At 45.6% G+C, this 24,636-nt stretch overlaps 1 protein-coding gene across 1 annotated transcript in view; it reads right to left on the reverse strand.

The window, feature by feature from the left end:
* CACNA2D3 (calcium voltage-gated channel auxiliary subunit alpha2delta 3) overlaps positions 1-24,636 on the reverse strand; it is an 806,837-nt gene that overhangs the window by 159,055 nt on the left and 623,146 nt on the right. The window contains exons 18-24 of the mRNA XM_045529969.1: positions 19,094-19,177; positions 11,278-11,349; positions 10,960-11,021; positions 9,552-9,619; positions 5,197-5,242; positions 4,938-5,035; positions 2,719-2,812 (exon numbers count right to left, since the gene is read on the reverse strand). Coding sequence (XP_045385925.1) covers positions 2,719-2,812; positions 4,938-5,035; positions 5,197-5,242; positions 9,552-9,619; positions 10,960-11,021; positions 11,278-11,349; positions 19,094-19,177 — 524 coding nt within the window. The remainder of the gene's footprint in view (positions 1-2,718; positions 2,813-4,937; positions 5,036-5,196; positions 5,243-9,551; positions 9,620-10,959; positions 11,022-11,277; positions 11,350-19,093; positions 19,178-24,636) is intronic.

Below are 24,636 nucleotides of genomic sequence, written 5' to 3' on the forward strand. Positions count from 1 at the left end.
GCACACACACACAAAGCGCAGAATGAAAATTCCTATCCTTTACAAAAGTCTTCCTGGTGATACTTGCAGGAAAATTGAAGAACTTCCTGCCAACAAAAGCAGCATGACAAAAATGCACTTACAACCATAACCCTGTCTTTCTCTCACGGTTCTGGGTATAAATTCAGAGAGAGCAGGCTGAGAATAAGAAGGGCTTTAAGCAGAGGAAGAAATCCTTAGGATTAGTTTTCTGCACCGATGCTACCAAGTCTAGCCTGAGATGGTTAATAGAATCTGCCGTTCGAGGGAATAAACAACTGAGCCACTGACCCAAATGTGCAGCGTCCCACAGCCTGAAATTCCACACAGTTGGAATAGGATCTGACTTCTACACAGTTGTAGCTGCACCAACTTACAACTTCTATCAGAGCACAGGCTTTAGTCTCACCATCAACCCTCAAAAGATGAGGCAAGAAATGGCTTCTTCAAATAGCCTTGTAGGATGTCACAAATAGAAACTCCAAGGATGGCCTTAGCGAGGAAAACTGATTTAAAAAATCCACTAAAAATAATTTTGTTTCAACATTCAAGGCAAGTTTTATGCTGTTCTTCAGGAGATTTACAATGCACACTTCTCCTCTGAAAAAAGCAACTGGCCTTTCTCCACAAACACATAATTTTATCCTACAATAAAAGCATGAAGAAAACTCCACTTCTTGAGTTTTCTTCTCTGCCCTAGATGCTACTAGCAATTTGATCTGAAGCACTATCCGTGTCATCTTCAAGGTGAGATCACTGGTTATTTCACCTTTGACGGCAGTCAAGGTGGTCAATACTACCTTTAAGTATTTAAGGGCTGAATAAAAACCAACACCATGCATTTGTTTCTGCTTACAGCCTGCACCAAATTGACAGCAGGGCTGCCCAATCAGTTACAGATGTGGACTACAAAGCAAGCTACCATTTTGAAAATCTTTTGTATGTGTTAGGAATGAATCAGCAATCTTTGCTTAAGATTTTGAGTTTCATGAGAGCTCAATAGAAACATTTCCACATCCATTAGGAAAAGAAACCCCAGGAAAGCTTTATTCTTCTCCAGTGCCCCAAGGAATAAATCCATGTAGGTAAGCAGTCCAAGGACACTACCAAGTATAATGAAAATAGTAGTCTCTCTTTGGAGTTCCAGACTCACTCAGTAAACAGCAAACCTAACATCTTCACTTGAGAGACTTCCAACCATAACCAGTGTCTAGAAGGGACTCTGGCCATGCCCAGCCCCAAATATGATCCTCCTTCAGTGTCTGTGTCCTAGCAAATGGCACCATCTATCCAGGTGTCATGACATAAACCTGGGAATGATCCCTGATGGTGCAATATCCCTGTCCTCACACAGCTAACCCATCATCAAGTCCTGAGGGGGTCTTATCTCTGAGGCAGGTGACAAGTAGACCTCTACTCTCTGTGCCCACTGCCCTGGTTCAAGTGGAAAACCCCTCTAGAATGCTGTAGGAGCCTTTAATATTGTTCTTACCCCATTACTCTCTGTTCTCCACACAGCAGTAGAGAGGTTTTCTTTAATGCAAATCTGATCATCTTCCTACCTTTCTTAAAATCTGTCAATGATTTTCCAATATTTTGAGTATAAAATTCAAAATCCTTTACTTGACTCCCAAAGTCCTGAGACACCTGGCCCCTCTACAGCCTCATCTCCTGACGTCTTCCGCCTGCCTTCTATAGTTCACAGTTACGTTGATCTTCTTTAAATTCCTCTAATGTGTCAAATACTTTCTCACTTCAGGGCCTTCGCACATGCTGTTCCATCTTCCTGGAGTGCTCCCTAACCCTTGAGCTAATTCCTGTCTTCCTCATATACTCTAGATCTGGCCACATGTCTCAATAATGTAGCAGCACACCATATGCCACGGGTACCACGATGGCGAGGGCCCCATATGTTTGGGTTCCTTCCATTTCACCAGCACCTAGTCCAGTGCCTGGCACGTAACAGACACAGACAAGACTTAATGAAAGAATGAATGATAATGAAAACAGAGTGAATGCTATATGGGACAGAAGGGAAGATAAAGCAAGGGAATGAATTAATGAAGAATAGAAAAGTGGAGATAAATGAATAAATGTATCACATGAAGATATAAGGAAACAGGAATGATTTTTCTTCTTATTCTTAATCTCTAATAGCCTACTTAAAATAATAGTAAAAATAATAATAAAAATAAGCTGCTGAGGCAGTTCCCGCCCTAGCCTCTGACATCAGTTACCACTGCCTTCCTCCCACGGCCTCTGTCCACCACTTCAGATACAAAACCACAGGGCTCCATCCGACACCCTACGAAACAGAGCTCTCCCTTCTCCATCCCTCTCTACAACCGAACCTGGCCCTGATCCCAAGTTCCCTCAAGACTGTGAAGCAGAGGGAGCTGTGGCAAGGCAGAAAACAAAACACTCCTTCCACCTCCCTCTCTCTCGGAAGTGTCACCCTACCTCAGCATACTGAATTGCATGTAATGTTAAAATTCAAACAAATTATATGTCAAACCCGGGAGCTTGCCATCCAAGCCCAAGCCGCTAATCTGCTCTAGCTTTTGTGGTTTGGAGCTTTGGGAAAAATTAAAGAACTTTAACACCAGGCTCCTGAAACAGCTTAGTTCTTTAAACCATAACCATATTTTGGAGCACTGGTGAGGAAATGGCCATGGAAGGGGGACACGTGCAACCACTTACTCGGATTTGTTGAGGGCCAGGCTGGTCCAGTATGCTTCGATAGGGGCACTCACCACAGCATCAAAGAGGACTTCTTGGATCAATTCCTTATCACCTGTTGGGAGGGACAGATGAGAAGACGGCTTTGGCTGGGCTAGAAGAAGGGAACGGGAGGCTCATTCTGCAGTATCTGCAGGCTACTTTCTTACATGGTGAGTTGCTTTATGAGTCAACCTCCTACCAGTTGAAAATATGAAACAGTTCTGATACCTGATATGCCCGCAATGCAGGGGCCTCTAAAGCATTTGGATGGGACGATAGTAAACTGAGAGGCTTCAGTGTCTTACACTTCAGTTTTTTGCTTTCTCTCCCATCTCGTAGTGCAGGCCATGGGCCAGCACACTGACTCTTGGACTTGGAGACCAGAGGCCAGTACTCCTTGGACAGCTGGGTCTTGACATTCCCATCTCTGTCCTTTAGTAAAACTTCCAGGGCAATTTTTCAGTGCCCTGATCTCAGTCGGTTGTAACATAGGAAAGGGACACCATAACTTAATGACTACTGGGACTATTATTTTGTGATGCCTTCCATTTAAGACATTTTTCACTTTCAAGGAGAATGTCCGTCCCTATCCAAAGGGGCTCCTGGTAGAGCTCTGTGAAAGAGGCCAAGGAATGAGAGGGATATCATGCGTCTAGGAGAGGATCTTAGAGCTCTCTAATCACTCCACAGAGGAGGGAAACTAATTATTAATATCACAGGAGGTAGACCAGTCCTCACCCTGACTGGGGACAAAACCAAAAACAAAACCACAACAGAGCTTTGCTGAAAAGCAAAAACTGGAAACGACTTAACTCTTCATCAGTAAGACAATGTATAAATTGAGATATAGTTATGCAATGAAATTATCTACAGTAATTCAAACAAACACATTAAAGCTAACTAAGCTCAAATAAATTTCAAAAATATAACAAGTGAAAATACAAATTATAGTACATATATGTATTATATGTACATATTGTATTATTATAATGTTATATGTAGCAACCCATATAATACTATACCACACATTATATACAAAGCTTAATATACAAAAAACCAAAAATAATGCTACATATTATTTATGGATACCTACATATGTAGTAATAGTACAAAATACATGGGAATGATGAACAAATCAGATAGTCATTCTCTCTGGAGAGAAAATGGGACTGAGCAGGGTTTCACAGGGCTGTAACGGTAGCTATAACGTTTCTTCCCTTAAGAAGTACCTGAAGCAAATATGGCAAAATACCAAGATTTGATAAAGCTGGATGGTGACTATAAATGTATCTTTCACATTATGTCTATACTTCTATTTTTAAAATATGTCATTAAAAAGTCAAAGGAAATGAACAATTGGGCTCATATGATATCCACCTGACCCTTCCCCTTCCAGAACATCTCAAAAAGGAAATCCATTCTATGAAGGTGTTGTTTAGCAGCTGGATATTCTCTTTACCTCTCTTATAGGATTGCTGTGGTTATTCCGTAAAGATAACATATGTAAAGCCCTTTTCACATCATCGAATAGGTGATGCTTGTTAGCAGTGGGGGCGGGTGCCATGCTTGTTTGTGGTGGCTCTCCCCCTGCCCCAATTGTAGCTACGAGGGCTATCTTGTGAGAGTGTCCGGAATGCTCCTGCCTTTGGGGGCATCCGGGCCTGCTGCTGCTCTGCTCTGCCTCCTCTGCGCAGCCACTGGCCATTTCTTACTCACGGAGCTTCCCCCTGCGGGCACTTGGTAGGAGGGAAGAACTTACACCACCCCGAGAGGCAGCGTGTCCTAGGAGCGACCCCATTCTTGGGAGAACCAGGAGACCTAGATGATGGCCTTGGAGGAGACAAGTCCTATTTATTGCCAGCCTTGCCTTCCCAGTTGTAAAATAAGGAAGCTACATCAGCAAATAAAGTCCCTTCCTCGTTGTAACATTTCCATCCTATTCGGTTGCTTGACTAAACGGTTCAGTAGGCGGACGAACCCAACGCAAAGAGTTAAACTGGGATTGGGGATTCTGTGCGATTTTGGGTTAGCCACATTCTTTCTCCTGTTCCTACAGGAAGCAGGTATTTGGCTGGATTTCATGGGACTGATAGTGTCTGCCAAAGCAAAGCTTCCCTTGAAAACTGAGGCGAAAAATGGTTTTGAGTTCACTCCCCACCACCAGTGCACGCAGGCACAGCATGCTTTAGCACACTCACATTGCAGCAGAGGCTCTTTGCCTTTGAGGTAGAGCTTAATAGCTTCTAACTGAGACAGATGGCGGTGCTCAGGGTGTAGGTCAGTGTTGCAGTAGGACCTAAGAACATGACACAGCCGAAAGAAGAACATATAAATATTTACAGCAACTCCTTCCTTTGCCTTTGAACCATGAAAACTGGGGAAGGGGGCACAAACAATTTGAAATCAAAGAGGGCAACAAAGGAAGTCAATGCCAATGAAGGATTGTTTAATTCTTACCATTCATCTGCCAAGGACACATCAGGGTGTTCTAAGTCATGCAGGCCTGTGAAGGTCAAGGAGAAGGGGTTAATGAGTAAATATCAATCTTCCTCATCTTGAGATTTCTTTTTCTTTTCTTTCTTTTTTTTTTTTTTTTGGAAACAGTCTCACTCTGTTGCCCAGGCTAGAGTGCTGTGGCGTCAGCCTAGCTCACAGCAACCTCAAACTCCTGAGCTCAAGCAATCCTCCTGCCTCAGCCTCCCGAGTAGCTGGGACTATCAGTGCACACCACAACACCCAGCTAATTTTTTCTATTTTTAGTTGCCCAGCTAATTTTTTTTCTATTTTTAGTAGAGACAGGGTCTTGCTCTTGCTCAGGCTGGTCTCTGACTCCAGATCTCAAGCCATCCTCCTGCTTCAGCCTCCCAGAGTGCTAGGATTACAGGCATGAGCCACCACACCCGGCCCACTCCTCCTCATCCTCCTGTGTGCTTCAAATATTGCAGGGTAGAGCTGTTGGGTGGGTTAAGGGTAGACATCAAACCCCAAAGGGACCTGCCTGGGAACAGGGACTCTGAGCAATGTACAAGTTCTCCTCCTAGGCAGAACTCTCTCTCCTCTCCACCTCACTTAGCCAGCACTGTCACCTTCCCTGGATATATGTCTCAGGAAAGCTTTAACTCCCTGAAGATAAATGATGCAGTACTGAGTCCAGAGGGAGAAGTTTAACAGGATGATGGTTAGAAACACTGACACTAGACTAGGAAACTCAACTCCTGCATGATGTTAGCAGGTTACTTTACTTTTCTAAATGTCAGTTTCTTCATGTGCAAAACAGGAATAATAATAGTCCCTCAACTGATGGGTGGTTGTGAAGCTGAAATTATAGGTTGAACAATATGTAACTGTTAATACTCAACTGTTTTTGACCAGCAAAAATTACTAGTTGTTACAGGATCCTAAGTAAAAACAAGTCATTGGTCTGGGAAGGTAGCTAGGGGAGCTGGGGCTTGCAGGAAATCTGGAAGTTTTTATAGGAATGCTCCAGACCACCCTAACTGGAAAATCACTCTCTCTCCAGGCATTTTCATGTGACTTGATTTCAATGGGCTATCAGCAGACAGACACTTCTGGATGATGACCTCAGGAACTCGGACGATGCTTCTAGCCTGTTTTAGGAAGTCAGTTTCTTAAATGACCAGTAGTATCTTACTGCACTTAGGACTCCAGTTTCCTCCCCAGATACAAATGTATAAAATAAGTGGCAAAATCCTAGACCTATCACACAATTCCACTTGATTTTATACAAGGTAAAATAGATTAAATGTCATCCTATATGGCCGAAGTGGCCATACCCAGGCTCCAGCATCTACTGGTTATGTGACCTTGGGAATTCCATGTCAACTCTTTGAATTATTTCAGCCATGAGTACGGACAATATTGTGTCACTCACAAGCTCCACAAAGTGGTTAAATGGGACAGTGATTAGTCCCAAGAACAATCCATCCATCCATTCATCCATGCATCCTTTCTTTTTCTCTTTTCCTCCCTTTTGACCCACAGACATTCCTTCCTTCCTTTCTTCTTTCCTTCCTTCTTTCTGCCCTCCCCCTATTCTTTCCTTCCTTTAATATTTTAACTGAGCATCTGCTATATGCCAGGTATTGAGAACATAGGCTCTAAGAATACAGCAGTGAACAAAACAAAAATCACGGCCTTCATCATATTTAATTTCCAGTGGCAGAAAAGATACAAGTAAATTAAATTAAAATATACAGCATATCAGGTGGTAGCAAGGGCTAAGAAGGAAAAGAGAGCAGGGAACAAGGATGGGGGCACCGAGAGAGATGAGAAGGGTTGAGAAAGAGTTTCCATTCTAACGAGGGTCAGGAAGGCTGCACTGAGAAAGTGACTTTCAAACAAAGACCTGAAGGAGGTGAAGGGCAGTCATGGAGACCACAGGGGAGTGCACAGGGCAGGAAGAGGGACAAGTGTGGCAGCCCTGGAGTGGGACTGGATCTTTCCAAAACACTGGGTTAAGGATGTCAACCTTCATCCACAAAACCCTCTCTAGCTGTGTTTCATAGGACCCACAGATGAGACCCTGAAAATTTCATTGTTCTATAATTCTCTCATCTCTGATTTTGGTCCCTCTGACAAAATCACATCTAACGACAATTGCTACTGCTAATGATCATGACATACACTCTAATTTGCTGAACAATCATTGTGTACAATACCTATAAAAGATACAAAGTGTCAAAGAAGATTCAAAGAAGAAACAATTTTAGCAGGCAGAACTATAGCCCATACCTTCAACCTCAGTAGTGACCCCTTATATTTCTTTTTAGCAAAAACTACCTGTTTACCATCTTTGTAATATCTGGCATTGGCAAAGCATGTGGAAAATTCCTGCATTCTGTAGGGAAGCATTGCTTATTGAAGATCCTGTAGAAGTGTGGTTGTCAACCCCAAGAAAGGCCTCCCCTCTCGGAGAGAAGAAGAGAACAATAATTATGCCATGCCTCTCAGAGATGACAAGACCCTCTACTAACTAGCCCAAGGGGAAGCAGCTTTCTTAGGCTCTATGACTCAGCAAAGTTGGCAGGGTTTTGTAAGTCCTTTTATTTACAGAAGACCAACAGAGAGAGGAAGATCTGACCTCATTTGTGTGGATAACCAGACACTCTCCCCCTTGCTGAGGGTTCAAACTAATTTCTTGCATGGTGGTTCCAGTGTGCTCTGAAATTCTCTCTATGTGATTCCTTAGCCTAACAGCTGTGGAACATACAGGAAGAAGACAGGGACTAAAAATATGATCCCAAAGACAATGCAAAACAACTGTGTGTATATGAAGGGGGCAGGGGAGAGAGAGAGAGAAATGGAGGGAGGGAGGGAGGGGAGTGAAGGGAAAGGAAGGGAGGAACAGGGCCATGTACTGAGGATTGACTGAGGGGATGGCCACAGGAGAGGCAAGTCATCCATCCACAACCTCTCCTTCTATTGTTCTGACCGTGAGTTGTTTTCTCAGCTTGACCTCAGATGCCTTAGACATGCATTTTCTGGCTTCATGAGCAGTGATGGCCACAGAACCAACATGACCCACAGAGCTGGAAAATTCTAGAAGCTAAAACATGCTTCCTGAGAACACATCCTAGAGAGTGTCTCACCCAAGTCACAAAGCTGCCTGTTTTCTCTTGAATGTCTCTGGGAAGAGAGCCCATGCGGGTAGCTCTGCGGGGGGCATGCTCTGGGCTCTGACACTTTAGCGAGTCTCTCTACTCCGCTTTCTGCTCTGTAAGGTCTCATGATCACTGGGGAGACAAAAATGAACACCTGCGACACAACGCAGGGACGATCAACAGTAAACCAGAAGGCTGTCTGTGGGATGTAGCATCTCAGGGACCATCGACCCACTTCTTCATTCCCTGCTACATCATCTGAGTGAGCCGCCGCGGGTAGCCCAGCTTCTGGAAGTTCACCACATTGATTTGCAACCTGTTCTAATCAATTAAAACTGGGCTCATAGCTGACCTTCCTATTCTTGGCCATCTTCCCTGGGGATACCCAGAAAGAGTACTGGTCTGGTCCAACTTTCTCTGAGGACATGCAAAACCCAAAGCCCAGACTGGGCAAGTGACTCACTCCAGGCCATCTGGGGAGCTGAGCCCTTCAGAGGACCGTGCCCACCCCTCCCTGGGAGCCACTGATACTGGGAAATGTACCGTCTCTGGACTGCTAGGTTGTCAGGAGATGAAAACGACAGTATATGTGTGATAGCGGTTTGAAAGTTTAAAGAGCTGTAACAACTGCTTCTGTTTACAGGGAGCTCACTGTGCGCCCAGGCTTTGTGAAGACAAGAGGGTCTGGGAATCTCAAGGTGCCACTTACTCCTTCTAACCTATGTAAATCATTTAAATGGTCACATTTCTCTTTGTAGCATGGCTACCATGAAACACAAGTGAAATCTGTGGCTCTACTGTGTGAGAGCCTAAGGCTTCCACATCTTTGTTTTCAGTTTTGCCCCCGGGCTTGAATTTTAACATTAATTTGTATTTCTCCTGGTACTAATTTTTATGTATGAGAAGAATATATTTGGTGGATGATTCCTATGAGTTGCCTCAACAACTTTGTGGATTAAAGAAGAATATAAGTAAATTAAATCACAATCACTAACCAAGGTTCCCGCCATTCTGAAACTCAGGCACAATAAGCAAAAAGGTGATATCAAATGGGCATTTATTTAAGTCAAATGCCCAAGAGATTAGCCAGAGATTTTGACAGATGAACAAGTTCTTCAGTTAATCCAATAGCTGGCTCTGGGAGCTTTTGTCCCACACCAAAGGAAAACACGAGCCAGGGCAGCATCTTACCTTCCTCGATGGTTACGTTCCCGCGGAAGAAATATTTCCCATGGCCTCTGGAGAGCGCCACACCTAAACTGTGCAGAGAAACAGAGCAGACCTTGAAACTCATGGCGTCAACTGGAATAGACTTGTGGGCTAACATTTTTTTATTTTCCATTTTCACATTTCCATTTCATGTTACGTAAACAATTTTTCCACCAGTTTACTTCCAAAACCCCACTGATTATCGTTGGTGTTGGTTTCTCTTAGGTTCAATCAGCTTCTTCAAAGTAATTTCTGATTGGAAATGCCAGCAGCAATTGGATTCTCTTGTGTGTTTTTCTAAGAGTTGTGGCAAACTGCTGGTCCTTCCAGAAAGCCCTTTTCTCGGACGTCCTCCCAAGGGCGGTTGCCCTGAACTCAACCGGATAGGGGTCTCTCCAGACCCTAGAGGTTGGGACGGGGGAAAATCGACCCCTCCTCACTGGCAAAAATGAAAACTTCCACTACCACTGTCTCGTGTGGCAGGCTTCTTTGCCCAATCCTCTCCCTAGTCTAATAGGTTTCTCACACTCACTGGCTTCATTTAAGCTCCTTTCTGGTTTTGCCTAAAATAATACATTTTAAAAACACAGTCTCTTCCTTTGGCAAACCCACTTATCGGCTCATGTGTCCTTGACTGCTCCTGGTTCCAAATGGAAACCACTCATGATCTCTGGCCGTATATGACAGCAATGCTAGCATTTATTTTTCAGATTCATCAATTGTCAGTAAACTTTTTCTGTCCTTAGCTCTGTGAGACACCAGTTCAGGAACAGGAAGCAGCCCTCCTGCAATAATTTTTTACAAAACCTGTTATCACACTAAGTTAACAGTAGCGGGGAAACTGTAGACTGCTACATACGCATCTGAAAGCAGGCAATGAGGCAAAGCCATTTTTCAGGACTGTTACAAAGAGAAACAACAGGATTCAAAGGTAGACAAGCACAGAAGGACAGTTCAGAGAAATTGAAACGGAAGCACAACATGTGTGGATGGATATGCTACCTCCAGGTTTGAAGGATTGTTTTTTGGGTCATGGAAATAAAAAGCGAAATGGAACTCATGAGGCAGCAAGTTAGATGGTTGAGGACCCTGGTAACCCTCTGAACTCGCCTCCACCCTTAGTGGGAATCCCCAAAGCTTATTTGCTTGATAATGAGATGCAAAGCCATGACAAACTGAGTGAGTTCTCCTAGGTGAGCCTGAACCATCTCCCCCCTTCTGGAAAGCAAAAACAAAAGCAGCCTGGGAAAAGCCCCTTCCTCACTCTTTCCAGCCTTTCGGCAGGGTGTTTGGTTATCTTCAGAGGATGAGCTCTGAGAGCGTCAGCAGGTTTTGTACAAACACAACTGATGGGTCTGATGGAATGTCCATGTATTATGGTCAGCTCTACCTGAAAGGAGTACCCTTGATGTCTGTATAATAGTAGTCATTTGTCATCACCAAAACCCGTTTCTAGATTGAAAAAAAAAAGTCGTAGAGAAAAGAAAACATGGTTAGTCTGCTAGGTGAAGTTTTCAGAAATAAATAAAAATAAATGGACACACAATGATCAGGTTAACAGTACTACATGAATCTTGTTTGAGATAAGTAAAGACAAGAGAAAAATGATCTCAGCGAAAGATATTTATTCCAGATAGAGCTTTCAAAGCTAATTTTTCACAGTGGTTTGTTTTAAATTAAGCACCAAGAATGTTTGAGAAAAATGTACCCCTTTGTCCACTGTCTTCTTCACCTCCATGGAAAACTTCCCCGTCTTTCGATTCACCATGGCATTTCTTAACTAAAATGAAAAAAGAAAATCGGTGTGTTAGTTATTCCCTGGGTTATCGTGCGTCTGGATACCGTGCATCCTCAGTCTGGGAGCTCATTTGGTGGCTTGTGCAAAACAGAGATATGACAGGCCTGGGTAGTTTTCCCATCGAATCTCGGGTGCTTTTGCAGTTGAGTCTCTAAAATAGAGCTTCTGAAGAATAAACATCCAACTGCTCTTGCACAACGTGGGAGAGGCGAACAACAATACATAAATGACTTTTGACTTCAATTTGGGGTGCTCATATAAACCTCAGGACAACAAGAACAAAATAGTCTGTACAATGATGATGAATCCTGAGACTCAGAGAATGAACTTCCGGCAATCTGCTAAAACACTCTTGAAGCAAGAATGTCTCTGGGGACAAGTTACGTTTTCAGAAGTATACTGATTTGTCATGGAGAAATCATTTTTTTTAAAACATAATCAAGTTAAAGACATTTTCCTACACAGTAGTTAAAGGAAAAAAAAAAAAAAAAGGCCAACCATTTGGAAGACAGGGATTAGCTTTTCATAGCATGAGTCATCTTCAAATGCTCCCTGAGAAATCTGGGCCAGTTAATGGCCTTGCTGATGGGGCCGGGAACAGGAGCCACCCCGTATCTGATTTTTGGAGGTCCCATCTAGGAACGGTGAGCCTGGCTCTCCTCCCCCACCCCTGGCTGACCTTGTCTAATTACAAGTGGCCCTTCCATGAGTTCAGAGGAGGACAACAGACACGGTGATGAAAGATGTGCGTCATGGGCACCAATGAAAGACGACAGAGGAGGCCATTTAATGGAGTAGGAGCAAACACTGACATGCCACAGCCTGTCAGGAAAAGGCTCTTTCTCAGCCCCATGCCTTGGTTTTTTATCCTTTCCCCTCTTTTCCCCTTTGAGGAGCTTGAATAAGATCTGGCCGATAGAAAACTGCAAGGCTTGCAAGCGAGCTAAATTTGATTCGGGGCTGTCTAGGTTTGAGTTAGCATTCCCATCTTCTGTGACAGAGAGAGAGTAAAAGCATAATTTTTAGCTGGAGGCATGTATAAAATAAAACATATATTTTACTCTAGATATTTTTTAACAACACATAATGGGCATTTCTGGAAATATTTTCCCATTTTAACTTTTGTGGTTTTGGATGGGGAGAGCTGGTCCTAATTAAGTCTACTTTCTAACTTTTAAGAACGGCTCAATTTATCTTTAACATGGTTTTCATTTTTCCTCTTTCTGGTGCCTGCCTAAAGCCATTTGGGACCTTACCCTCTCACATTCCCCAGGCAAGGCGGAGATTAGGTAAGGCTCCCCGTGCCTCTGTGCCACCTCACCCCCAACTCCCACCAGTACAGAACAATCAGCGTGAGGGCTGGGAGGGTCCAAGGCCAGGGTCACCAATGCCTAGTCTAGCCTGGCCATTTTCTTAAATAACAATGAAAATAGGTTATACTTATTAAACACCTACTTGTGAGGCAGCATAGCACTGTAATTAAGAAATGGACTCCAGAGCCAGCGCTTTATGATCTTGGGCAAATCACTTACCTTCTCTGTGACTCAGTTCCCTTTCCTGCAAAATGGAACGAATGGCAGCACCCATCTCACTGAGCTGCAGTGAGGCTTAGGTGAGTGAATATTTAGAAAGGCGCCTGGTCCATCCTAAGCACTCGATACATGTTAGCTATGCCCTAGCGTCACCACCACTGTTGTCACCATCTGTGTCATCTTCATCTTCATTATCATCTCCACACTTCCAGTTAGTGGCAGGCGCCTTTCAATAGTTTAAGGAATCAGGATGAAAACGCCAGCTTGTTTGACGCAGATGGCCAAGCTCTACACCGATGTTTTTCAAACTTTTTTGACTGGGAGCCATATAAAAAAATACATCTTACTCTGATGATGCCCCTGCGTAGCTCCTGTTTTAGTAGATTTCATTGCTTTCATGTGCTGCTCATGAACCACTAAATAGATTTTGTGACCTTCCCCCCAGCTCCCCAGGTTGCAAACTGCTGTTCTTAACCACCTGAGGGGGTAGCACAGCACGAAAAGGAGGCAGCCCGAGGTAAAGAGAGGTAACACAGGATACCAAGGTTCAAGTTTTGCTTGTGACACAAACCAGCTGCCCTGTGACCTCTCTGAGGGTCAGTTTCTTCATCTTTCATTCATTCTGTCAAAAGTGCTCCTGAGTGAGGACTCCCAGACCCCAGGGATCCTGTCAGGTGCTATAAAAACTGTGGTTATCAGATTCTCATGAAGTTCAGATAATATTGATAGACACTCTCTACTGAGCTCTATGTATCAAATACAGGTTTTAAAATCCTCAAAATTATCTTATAAGATACCATTATTATCCCCATTTTACAGGTGGAGAGACCGAGGCATGGAGAAAGCTTGCCCAAGTAACACAGCCTCTGCCTCTTGAGCCCATGCTCTTAACCTCTGCTTCCCAAATCAGGAGAGAAAGCACTTGGACACAATTAAATATTTTATAGCATTAAAGTAAAAATAATACATTATTATTTATAGATTTTTTTTTTAAAATCAAAGAAAAAGTTTTAAAAATTGACCATGAAGTCTGAGGTTTTAACTTCTCAGTAGGCTTCTCCACAAGCTCTTTGTGGGTCAGGGCCAAAGGGAAGGAAAGGGGGGTTTGGTGATTTTTCACTAGACTTCCCTCTGAGAATACAGCATTGTGAAGCTGAACATTCTAGAAATGTCACTTTTCTAGGCCGGGCGCGGTGACTCACGCCTGTAATCCTAGCACTCTGGGAGGCCGAGGCGAGTGGATCACTCGAGGTCAGAAGTTGGAGACCAGCCTGAGCGAGACCCCATCTCTACTAAAAATAGAAATAAATTATCTGGACAACTAAAAGTATATATAGAAAAAATTAGCCGGGCATGGTGGCACATGCCTGTAGTCCCAGCTACTCGGGAGGCTGAGGCAGGAGGATCGCTTAAGCCCAGGAGTTTGAGGTTGCTGTGAGCTAGGCTGACACCACGGCACTCACTCTAGCCAGGGCAACACAGCGACACTGTCTCAAAAAAAAAAAAAAAAAAAAAGGAAGAAGAAGAAGAAATATAGAACTGTCATTTTTCTATCTGAGGAGACCAAGGCTCCAGAAGGGGAGCAACTTGCCCAGAATCACGTGGTAAGTCAGTGGCACCCAGAGGTTCTAAGATGACAGAGGAACCCAGAGCGAAGGCAAGAGTGATGGGGAATGACAACGTTATCCGTCTCGACCTAGGGCAGGAAGGGCATGATCAAATGGTGCTGCTCAGAGTTGTCCAAATATCCTTTGAACTTGCCACTGCCTGGATTGACCACAGTGAACAACCGGAGAAATAAAAATGGCCTGGCAGAGGAAAATTTCCAGAACAGTTTTAGTGTGTCCACATGTCAGCATATTATGTGGTTGTTACAAATCACATGTGTTAAGCTGTTCAACTTAACACATAGTCAAGGAAAGCATCAATGACATACCTTTATTTTTCCCTATCAGGTATCTAGCACCTGCAAGTGTGACAATGCAGTGAACACGAAAGCAGCCTCCACCACAGTGTGGTCAATAAAATAAAAGGTAAAACCTCTTCAAGCTGGGAATAGCAGTCTGGTGACAGTGATCAGCCTCCCTGGGGCCCTGCACCGCCCAGTTCAGATGTCAGTCTCCAGAGCCCCCGGCCAGTCTGTCTCTCTTCTGCAACGCTAGAGCCGAAGCTGCTTGGATGACCAGAGTGCCCACTTTCCTACCAACCAGGTTACGGCTGGAGGCCACACTTCCTATTTCACTGTTCTCCTGCTGCTCTGACCTCCCAAGTTAGATCTCATTAAGGAAGCTTTCCCCAGAGAGTCACCGGCCACCTTAGGTTGTGTGTATAAATATGTAGTGATGGCTTATTCTCCTAATGGTGGCTGTTGTCCACAGTAGAACATGAGCCCCACCTTTCCTGGTGCACAGGCAGCCTGTACTTCCCAGCCTCTGAGGACATGCAACCCTGGACAAGACGGCAGAGTACAGAGGAAGAGCGATGTGGTGGGTAAACAGGTCTGTCGTTCCCACACAAGGATTCCGCCAGCTTATGAGAACAGACTTGAGCACCTGGCCTCTCAGGCTGTGCTTGGTTTGGGGGTCAAAGGCTCAAGCATGAGCTGAAGAGCCCCTAAAGAGGGTGTAAACAACAACAAACTAAATAGCCAAAGGTCTCAGAAATATGCCCCAAGAGAAAAGGCTTATAATGGGGCTTTGGGAAGAAAAGACTCGGGGGAAATTTTCTATCAGAGTCGTCATGGGTAAGAAGCAATGTGAGTTGACTAGAGGGCAGTAGGAAAAAGGCTTATACTACAACAGAAGGGATTTCAGCTGGATTCAAAGTAGAATCTCTGGGGCAGTATTCACAACAATACCCTGTGGACAAACATTTGTTTAGCAGCTACTAGGTACAGTGCACTCCCATCCTTTCTGCACCACTCTGGGGAAGATAACCCACACACTATGAGGCACTGAAATAGAGTTTTCAAGGACTCTTGGACTCAAGGACTTAAGCACTCTTCCATGGAACACCAAAGGTCAAGAGCATGGCTTTGTGGGCCAGGATGCCTGAGCTGGGATTCATGCTGTGTGCCCTTGGACTATTACGGTAATTCTCTGCCTCAGTTTCCTTACCTGTAGAATGGAAATAGAAATACACCTATTTTGTAGAATCACTGTGGGAAATAGATGAGTTCATTCACAGATAGCACTTAGTACCATATTGGCACATAGGAAGAATTCAATATATGGTAGTTATTATTATGTATATGAGTTTTTTCTATTTATAGAAATAATCATGTTCACTGTGGAAAAGCTTGGGAATGACTAAGAGGTAATAGGAACAAAACAAAAATCATCCTTAGTTCCTTCAGCCATCTCTGGGAATTTATGGTCAAAGGATAAATATCATTTCTAAAGATAATTTTTCCTTCCCAGAGGGATCCACCCTGGTGATTCCTATTGGGCTATGCATGTCCCTGCTGGCTCACGGGTTTCCCACAGATCTGTTCTACTCACTGTATTGTTGATGCAATGCCTAACTCATCCCACAGACTGGGACAGACGTCCTGCTCATTCTCCTCTACGTGGTTTCTAATTTTTCTCTTTTTTCCTTACTTTAATTTTAGCCAGTCTATTTTGCAAATGTTTTAATAATATGTGACCTTGTATCATTTTTTGGAAGTATGTAGGGTCTGTGTTATAAATGTGGTCATTAAATTCAAGAGCCTAGTTGTCCAAGAGAAACAGGGTTCTCCTCTCCAGAAGGTCTCTGCCATCGGTAGACTCTGCTGCTGCTTCCTCAGTGGGCTCTCTGACGTGGCCTGTCCCAGACCTTGACCTAAACCCTGTCCTCTACTACTTAGGTGCAAACCCCAGTGGTCAGCATATGGGCACATGGGCCTTTGTGCAGAATTCACAAAGATGCTTTGTGTAGACTCCAAATTTCTCCAATCAGTGGTGTGAAAATCCCCCAGAGAGAAATGGTAGTTTGGGTTTTCCTAAGTCAAATATGTTGATAATGAAGGTGTTCACATTTCAAATGCACCATTCTCCCAAGGGGATAAGACAAGAGACCCAAACCAAAGAGGCAACCAGGGCCCACCCTGTGTGGAAGGAGAGCACTGCACTTGCGTTAGTGGTGGGAACTGCAACGGTAACAGCTGGAACCCAGCCTGTGGGGCAGACGAAGGAGAACACGAGACCGGGCACCTGACGCCTGCAACCTCGATGAGAAAGGACAACAGGAGGAGATAAGAGGCATTTCCCAACCATGATTTGGACAAGGAGATAACAGCTCGCTGAAAATTAGCTGGGACTACAGTGAGCCGAGTGACATGTAGCATGCAGAGGAGAGGAGCGTGTCAGGGTGGTGTTAACTGGCAGAGGGTGTGCTTGCTGGATCAGGGGACTCTGAGGGAAGGGTGGGCATGACCTAGTCTGCCTTCCACGTTAGTCAAGGCGGAAAGGAGGAAGGGTTGGAGAAGCACAGAGGCCACGGGGTTCAAGCCCTCTGGGAAAGAAAACAGAAAGATCCAGTGAGGTCAAAATAAGCCAAAAATAAAGCAATGGATAAAGAGAAGATGGAAGGGGAGGACAACAGTGGAAAGTCCCCTCCAAAGATTCATGAGACAAGTTAGCGACTATAGATCCACAAGATGGGTATTCATAAGAGGGTCACCTGAGGACTGATGGTGATGATGAGAATTATACTAATAATGGCTACCACTTGTAGAATGCTCACTGTGACCACACAATGATGTAAGCACTTTTATACCTTTTAATACATTAATCCATTTAATCCTTACAATGGCTCTATGAGGTAGAGACTACTACCATCATACTCATTTTATTGGGAAAAAAATATAACAAAGAACAAAAACCGAAACTGAGGGGCAGAGGTGTAATGACTCCCCCAGGACAGACAAGCAGCAAGCAGTGAAGGTGGGATGTGAACTCAGAACTCTAACACCTAAGCAGAGCTCCTCACCTGTGCTAGGAGTAGGTTGGAGTCTGGTGAAAATGTTTAGGGAACGAGAAGATATAAAACTCTACCAAGTTATTGAGCTGATGCCGTGTCAGGCCACCGGCACGTGCAGAAAGAATGTGGATGAGGAAGTAGCTTTTATCAAATGACAAAGTTATTTTGTCTGAACTTGAGTTTAAATAGACTCAGTACAGATAAAGAAGGAAATAGGTTAAAATTCTAAAGCAGATATGGCTCTTGCGTTTTATAGGCGAGGGATAAAATCAGACACTGCCAGCTGAGACGGGGAGAGGGAGCAGTGCACGCAGAAAGAAGCAAGGCTACTGCAAGTGGGAGCCGTGAAGCCGGACCGTGTCTGGAAGGCACAGAACCCGGCCTGGGCTTCCAGATGGTCCTCCACACCCCTCGGGGAAGCAGGACAGAATGAGAGGTGGGAACAATGCTCATGCAATGACGAAACTTGAGAAAGGACCCCACACGAATCAGGGAGGATGGGACAGAGAAACGTGGCCTCGGCACAGAGACAGCATGAGAAACAGTGAAGAGTAGGGACCCGGACGGGAACACCTGGGAAATGGCAACTCAGTTAAGGACATTCCACCTGGGTTCACACAAAGGCAGGTGTGTCTAACAAATCTGATTTATTGAGGAAGTAGCAAGAAGACTTGATGGGGTTAAGGCGTGGGCATGAGGAGAGCTTTCGACAGAGGACGGAGGCTAAGCCTGGGCGTGGGGAAGGCATGGGGTGCTACTGCGGCCAGGCGGGAGTGGGCACAGGACACGCACAGCCAACTGAGCAGGAGGAGAGTGGGCCTGCAAAGCCCTGGGCTGTTCTCTGAAAACAAGAGCTGTGCCCATGAGGTCCAGACAGGCGAATTCTGGCTGCCCAGGAACGTGCCTGCTTGGCCTGCAGCCAGGCTGCCCTTTCACTGGGCAGAGCCTTCTGATGCCACCCAGGTTGCACTGAAGATGGCAGGCCCCGACCGTCGCAGTGGGGAGGAGTCTGGGTTCACCAGTGGGCTGCATGAGCAGGTGGGGTGGCTGGCCTGTCTGCAACTGGTCCAGCTGACTGGCAGGAGAGCTATAAAACTCCAAGCGTGGTAAAAGGGTCCATTGTCTCCACGGCCCTCTGGTGGGCCTCTTGGCCAGCCCTGGGGTAGCCGCCAGGTACAGAAGTGGGTACAATGGAGCTCCTTCTCCACGAGACTTGAACACCAATCACTTACCACATCATCTCGGTCTTCCCACTCCACCTCAGAGAGGTCAACGCTACTATAGTTAGGTTTCCTTCGCTTTTTTCCTTCTTCGTACTAGCAAGGGGAGGAAGAGAAAGAAAAAAAAAAAAAGATCCATGAAGTCATCAGCCAGGCAACATTTATCCTCCCAAGTCCTGTTGCAGGGATGGGGACCGGGAGCGGGCAGACATTGTCGCTGAGAAGCCCAGCAGGGTGACAGACCTTGGTGTTTTAATGACAGGAAAGCTGAGGCCAGATGCCTGTAAACATTTGCCCCAAGCCAGGGGAATATAAAAGTTAACTCTTTGCTTGATTTGAATTCACCTAGTGGACCCTTTGTGTCTAAAAACGCCAGTTGCAAAAGAAAATTTGTCCCTTCCTTGGATGGAGTATGTGTGAGAAGAGCAGACCCTACTCCTCTATTCCAAAGCTTCTCAAACTTATTCATGACACAAAAAAGGGTTTCTTATGTTTACCAAAAATCTAGTCGTATCACCCTATACTTTATAATTCTCCCTCCTCTCCCTTCCGTCTCGCGCCTACCCCACACCCTTGGGTAGGAAATGAAAGCACCGGTCTCCACGGCCAAAGTTGGGCTCCACATCCTGGTAACATTTTGCAGACGCCCAGAACCTTCTATTTGGTATCACACTGGCCACAGTGTTACTGAGCTGAGCGCGGCTGCTTTACCTGGAGCAGGGGAAGGTGCTGGGAATCACTGCCGGATTTATCAGCCATTAGGGCATTTCTCTGGAAAGCTGCTAAGTGCAGTCAGAGCTGGGGAAGTGGTTTTACTTTTCCCCCCTAAATCACTGGTGTTAGTCACCCCGCAAGCCTACCATTTTATCAACAGGACGTTCCTGTGTCTGGACGTTGTGATGTCTTGAGACCTTTAATGTTGGTCGTTGGGGGGTTTATAATGCAGGAAAGTCTGCCCTCTGCTGCAGGCTAAGGATAAGCAACCCCTTTAGAAGTTCGTAAGATATGGTCAATAGCATATTGGAAAAATACGTACGTCTGTATACTGTTTTCTTCTTTGCTTCTTTCTCTAGATGGGTCATCTTTTGGTTTAATTGGAAATGAGATACTGAGTCAGTTTAAGTGTTTTAAAATCCCAGAACCATAGGTTGCCATTTAGGGCGCTGATCGGCTACTACGGAGACAGGTGCTGAAGGCACCCTGGGTGAGAGGAGGAGGAAAACGCCGCCCATACATTGAACCAAACAAGTCTACACGGCCCCCAGTGGGTTGTAGAGCACAGTGGCCAGAGCGGGTAGCTCCCACGTACCTGTGGCACCAAACAGGGTTGAGCATTTTCCCTGCACTCTTTTCTCCCGCCGACTGCATTTCAGAAACTGCGACATCTCTGGAGAGTCCCCTGCCCCACTGCTACCCAGGAAGGGGCCTTGTCCCCAAGGGCCAGTGGGCTCTCACCACCCCAGTCTCCGCACTTCCACTCCCTTCCCCTCGCTCTCCAATTCACAGACGTTCCCAGTCAGTTTTATGACATCACATCCGCTTCAGATGAGGAGGAAAGGAAGTGGCTCCCTCAGTGGTTCCGCTGTAAACTACAGCAGATTAGCAGTTGGATCCTGCTACGGAAAGTTCCTCCGTGCATGGAAGCCCCGGTCCTTGCGAGACCCGGGCTTGGGCTGAGCAGGAGGAACAGGGACGAGGTCAGCAGCAGTGCTTTGCCCTGCGGTGGGGAGGAGTGGTGGGGGAGGGGGGTCTCTAGTGACGAGACTCGGGGCTGTCCCCTTGAGGAGGTAGAGTCAGTTTAGACCCAACATTAGGGCTGCCCAAGAAATTAGGTCAGTTCTGACTTTAAAGTTCAGGTTTTGGCTGCATGAATTTCTGGGGTGCCTAACAGCACTCAGTAGTGGTTCTTACTAAAACGGGACTTAGGAGCATTGGCACAGGTAACAGAGGTCCCGGATGACTGACTTCTGGGGGGAAGTTCTTTCTTTGGTCACTTCAAAGTGCTCCTTTATTCATTTACCCAACCCACATTTATCAGACACCACCTGCAAGACACTAAAGATGTGAAGTCAATTAAACATGCTTTACTCTTTCCCAGGGACTGCAGTTTATCACCCTTAATTCTGCTTCTGTAAGGTCAATTTATTGCCCATCAGGCATATGGGAAAATGAGCTCTAACAAGCTAAATAACAAATTAAATAACAGGTGAAATAAGTTCATACGGCCAGTATGGGGGAGGACACCCCGCCCACCACCAGTCTCTGCCCAAGTTTTCTGGTCTAAGCCTCGTGTGATTTCAACCATTGTAAAATTCTTTTTACAGTGATATTTGTTGAAGAGATGGTGTCAATCACAATCATAGGTCTCTTCCCAGTGTGTAACTTACAAGTTGGGGTGAAAGACTCTCCTGGCAGAAAAATTCACACTTGTGCTAAAGAACCTAAGTCCTTTTCGATGACATTTGGCAAAATTGGAATCAGCAGAGAATCCTTGACTTCTGACCATTCCTAGATGTCTTTACTCATTTTTTTTTATAACCACTCAAGAAATGCAGAACATTGCACCAAAAAGATATTCAAGAAACTCGGAGAGATTAGACAGTGAGGGAATGAAGGATTTCCCAGCACACTCGTCCATGAACTACCATATTCCAGCACGCTTCTATGATTTAATTCATTGAAAGAAACAGATAGAGGCTGGGATACTCCCTCTGGAATTCCATTTTAGGAATGCCCTTCCACAATGTCTGCTTAACTAGGTATGTGAAATGGGTCTGAAACACTTCCCATTTGGGTCTTTATTAATAAGTATGCTCCTTTAGAATATAAATACTAATGTAACAGAATGATTAATTTGGGTGAGGAAAGGAAAAGTCAGTGGGATGTTGCACAGATAAACCAGTCAAGGACTCTGAGCCAACTCTAGCACACTGAGCCTAAATACACTTTCTCCTTTCTCCCACTAAGAAAGCACGTTAAGAGGCCAGAGAGCAGAGCTCCATTAGGAAAACACCTGTGTTATAGCCTGCCACTGCCCATTCCCCACATTTTCCAGGGTCGTCACCTTGATTTTCCTGTAGGGAACTCCTGGACGCCACTCTCAGTAACGATGGTTCCAGTGAATGTACAACCATCCCTGGTTCAGAGGTGGGCATGTGGCCTGAGCAGTAAGGGAGGCCCACATCACTCCAGGACACAGTGACTGGTTCAGAGATGGGTACATAACCCACGTCAATTTAAATGACACTCAAGAGACTCACTCTGAGATGATTTCCTGGATTTATCCAGAAAAAGGGGCTCTCCACCTACTGGTGTTGCTAAAGTGGTAGGATGTGAGCTTGCAGCGCCTCAAAGCCACCTGTCACTACTTGGAGAGATTCTTTCTGAGAATGAAGCCAGCACAGAGAAAGCAGAGCAAAGACAGGAAGAGAGCCCTGAAAGCATGGTGTATGCACCTGGATCAAGCTGTGCCTGAAGTCTTTCTGCCCTTGGATGTTTTATGTTTCATGTTTCAGTACGTTCTCTGCACATTATCCCCCTTCCCTTTTTAAGATTTTTTTTTTTTTTAAAGCTAGGTTGGGTTTCAAGCACTAAGTAGTAAACAGATTTCCAATTTGTATATAGTTCATGCTTTTCTTATTTTTATAAAAATGAACTCCTTTTAAAGTACATGTTATATGAAGTATTCACAAACTTTGGTACTTTCATGATTATTCGGGAACATGCGATTTACAAAATGCCTCGCTGCTCACCAGGATACATGACTGAGTTTGAGCACAGCTGATCTCCTCCCTCCCCACCCCCCAGCACCCAGTCACAGAAAAAGAAAGAACTAAACTCTCAATCTCTGACCCCCAGGCCAGATCTCCCCTCCCGCACACAGTTTTGGTGGGGGACAAATCCCAGGTCTCCAGGCTCCACGACTCCCTCTTCTTCCGCGTGAGGAGCTAATTACTGGGGCCTAGGCATCATACATGGCATTTGTTAGTGTATCTATAATCTGTAACTTCCTTTGAAAATGTGATTAACGAATTGCAAATGGTTTCCAAAGGTTTATAAACAGATACGTTGAGAGCCACAGGTAGGTTTGTAGTTTTTGGTGCCTGTTTTATGAAAAAAATATGTGGGGTAGAATTTAATAAGGAAAGATATTCTGTACTATGAAATACTTCGAGGTGGAGTTTCAAATAAAGGCCAGATGTGGCGAACACACGAGCAAGCGCTTGGCCCAGAAGGATGGGACAAGAGGGCACCCATCTGAGGAGCAGGCCGGAACCATCCGCGGGCTTGCCTGAAGGGCCAGAACCTTCCCAGCAGTATTTAACAGACTGGGCACGAGCACCCTTTTGTTACCCGCAGAACAACTTTGGCAGCACAGTGGCAAGGGCCAGGGTGACAGCCATGTTGACCTAAAGAAAACAAAAATGCTTTTGCTTTTTCCGCATTCTTTCGGGAAAGACCAGAGGAAATCAGCTATCCATGCCGCCTCTGTGGAACAAATACCGTGGTGCTAATAATTGATAAACTGCACGAGCCGCTCCATGCTGCCAACAGGAAGGAAGGAGATGGGGGCAGGAGACCCCCAAGTGCAGAGGGAGAGACTTTGCCCAAAGCTAATGCCATCTGGAGACAGGGTGTGGCTGAGGGCTGGAAGCCAGCCCTTGTCTGGGGCAGATGTTTCTCTCCCCAGGCGGCCACAGCCCTCAGCTGGTGAGGACCTTCAAGGTCCTGTGTCTCCTCTTCTCTCCACGGGCTCAAGGGACCATTTCAGGAGCGAGGATGTAGGCATGCTTTTCTCCTCCACATGCAAGACAGGGCCCAGTGGCCACTAGGCACGTCATTCCTTCACTCGTTTGTTCACCTACACACCCCAAAATACTGTCGGGCACCTAATACTTCTCAGGCTCAACACCAGGATCAGGCAAGCCTTGGGAAGGCACGGAGAAGCCACCTGTGAGGGATAAGCCCCACCCCCTCAGTAGCTGATAACAATTCACTACCAGTGAAGCAGGTTATGTCAAGGGAGCCCATTTAGGAGAGTGGTTAACGGCCGGGGCCCTGGAGTCACACCAGATTCTACTCAGGTCCACGTGCTGCATGCTCTGGGCCTGGCCCTGCACTTCTGATGGAGGTGCCGGCACTCGGCTCACAGGGCTGCCGTGAGAAGCAAATGGGTATAAACACAGTTGAGCATCGAGCCCAGCACATCCTATGTCCTAGCAAATGGGGCCTGAAAATCTGCCCACTCGGCAGCACTAACGGCGGCTGCCATCGTTACTGGCCCGTGAGGTGTGGCAGCCCTGCCTCGTGGAGCTCACCCTAGGGAGTAAGTTCCCTCCCAGGACACGGCGGCTCCTGGCGGTACCATTGTTTATTAATAGTCCTATTCCTTCAAAGAGGCCGCTCAACCTGACTTGGCGCCGACTCTTCCCAAAGTCACGGTGAAGGCCAGGGGGCCCTGCCGCAGAGTGACGGCCTCTTCCCCTAGAATTTGGAAAAGTTGGATTCCATCTTGCCCGTTGCAAATGGGACGTCTCTGAAGGTGACAGACTCAG

The sequence above is a fragment of the Lemur catta genome, chromosome 18, assembly GCF_020740605.2.
Source record: "Lemur catta isolate mLemCat1 chromosome 18, mLemCat1.pri, whole genome shotgun sequence".
NCBI classification, from domain to species: domain Eukaryota; kingdom Metazoa; phylum Chordata; class Mammalia; order Primates; family Lemuridae; genus Lemur; species Lemur catta.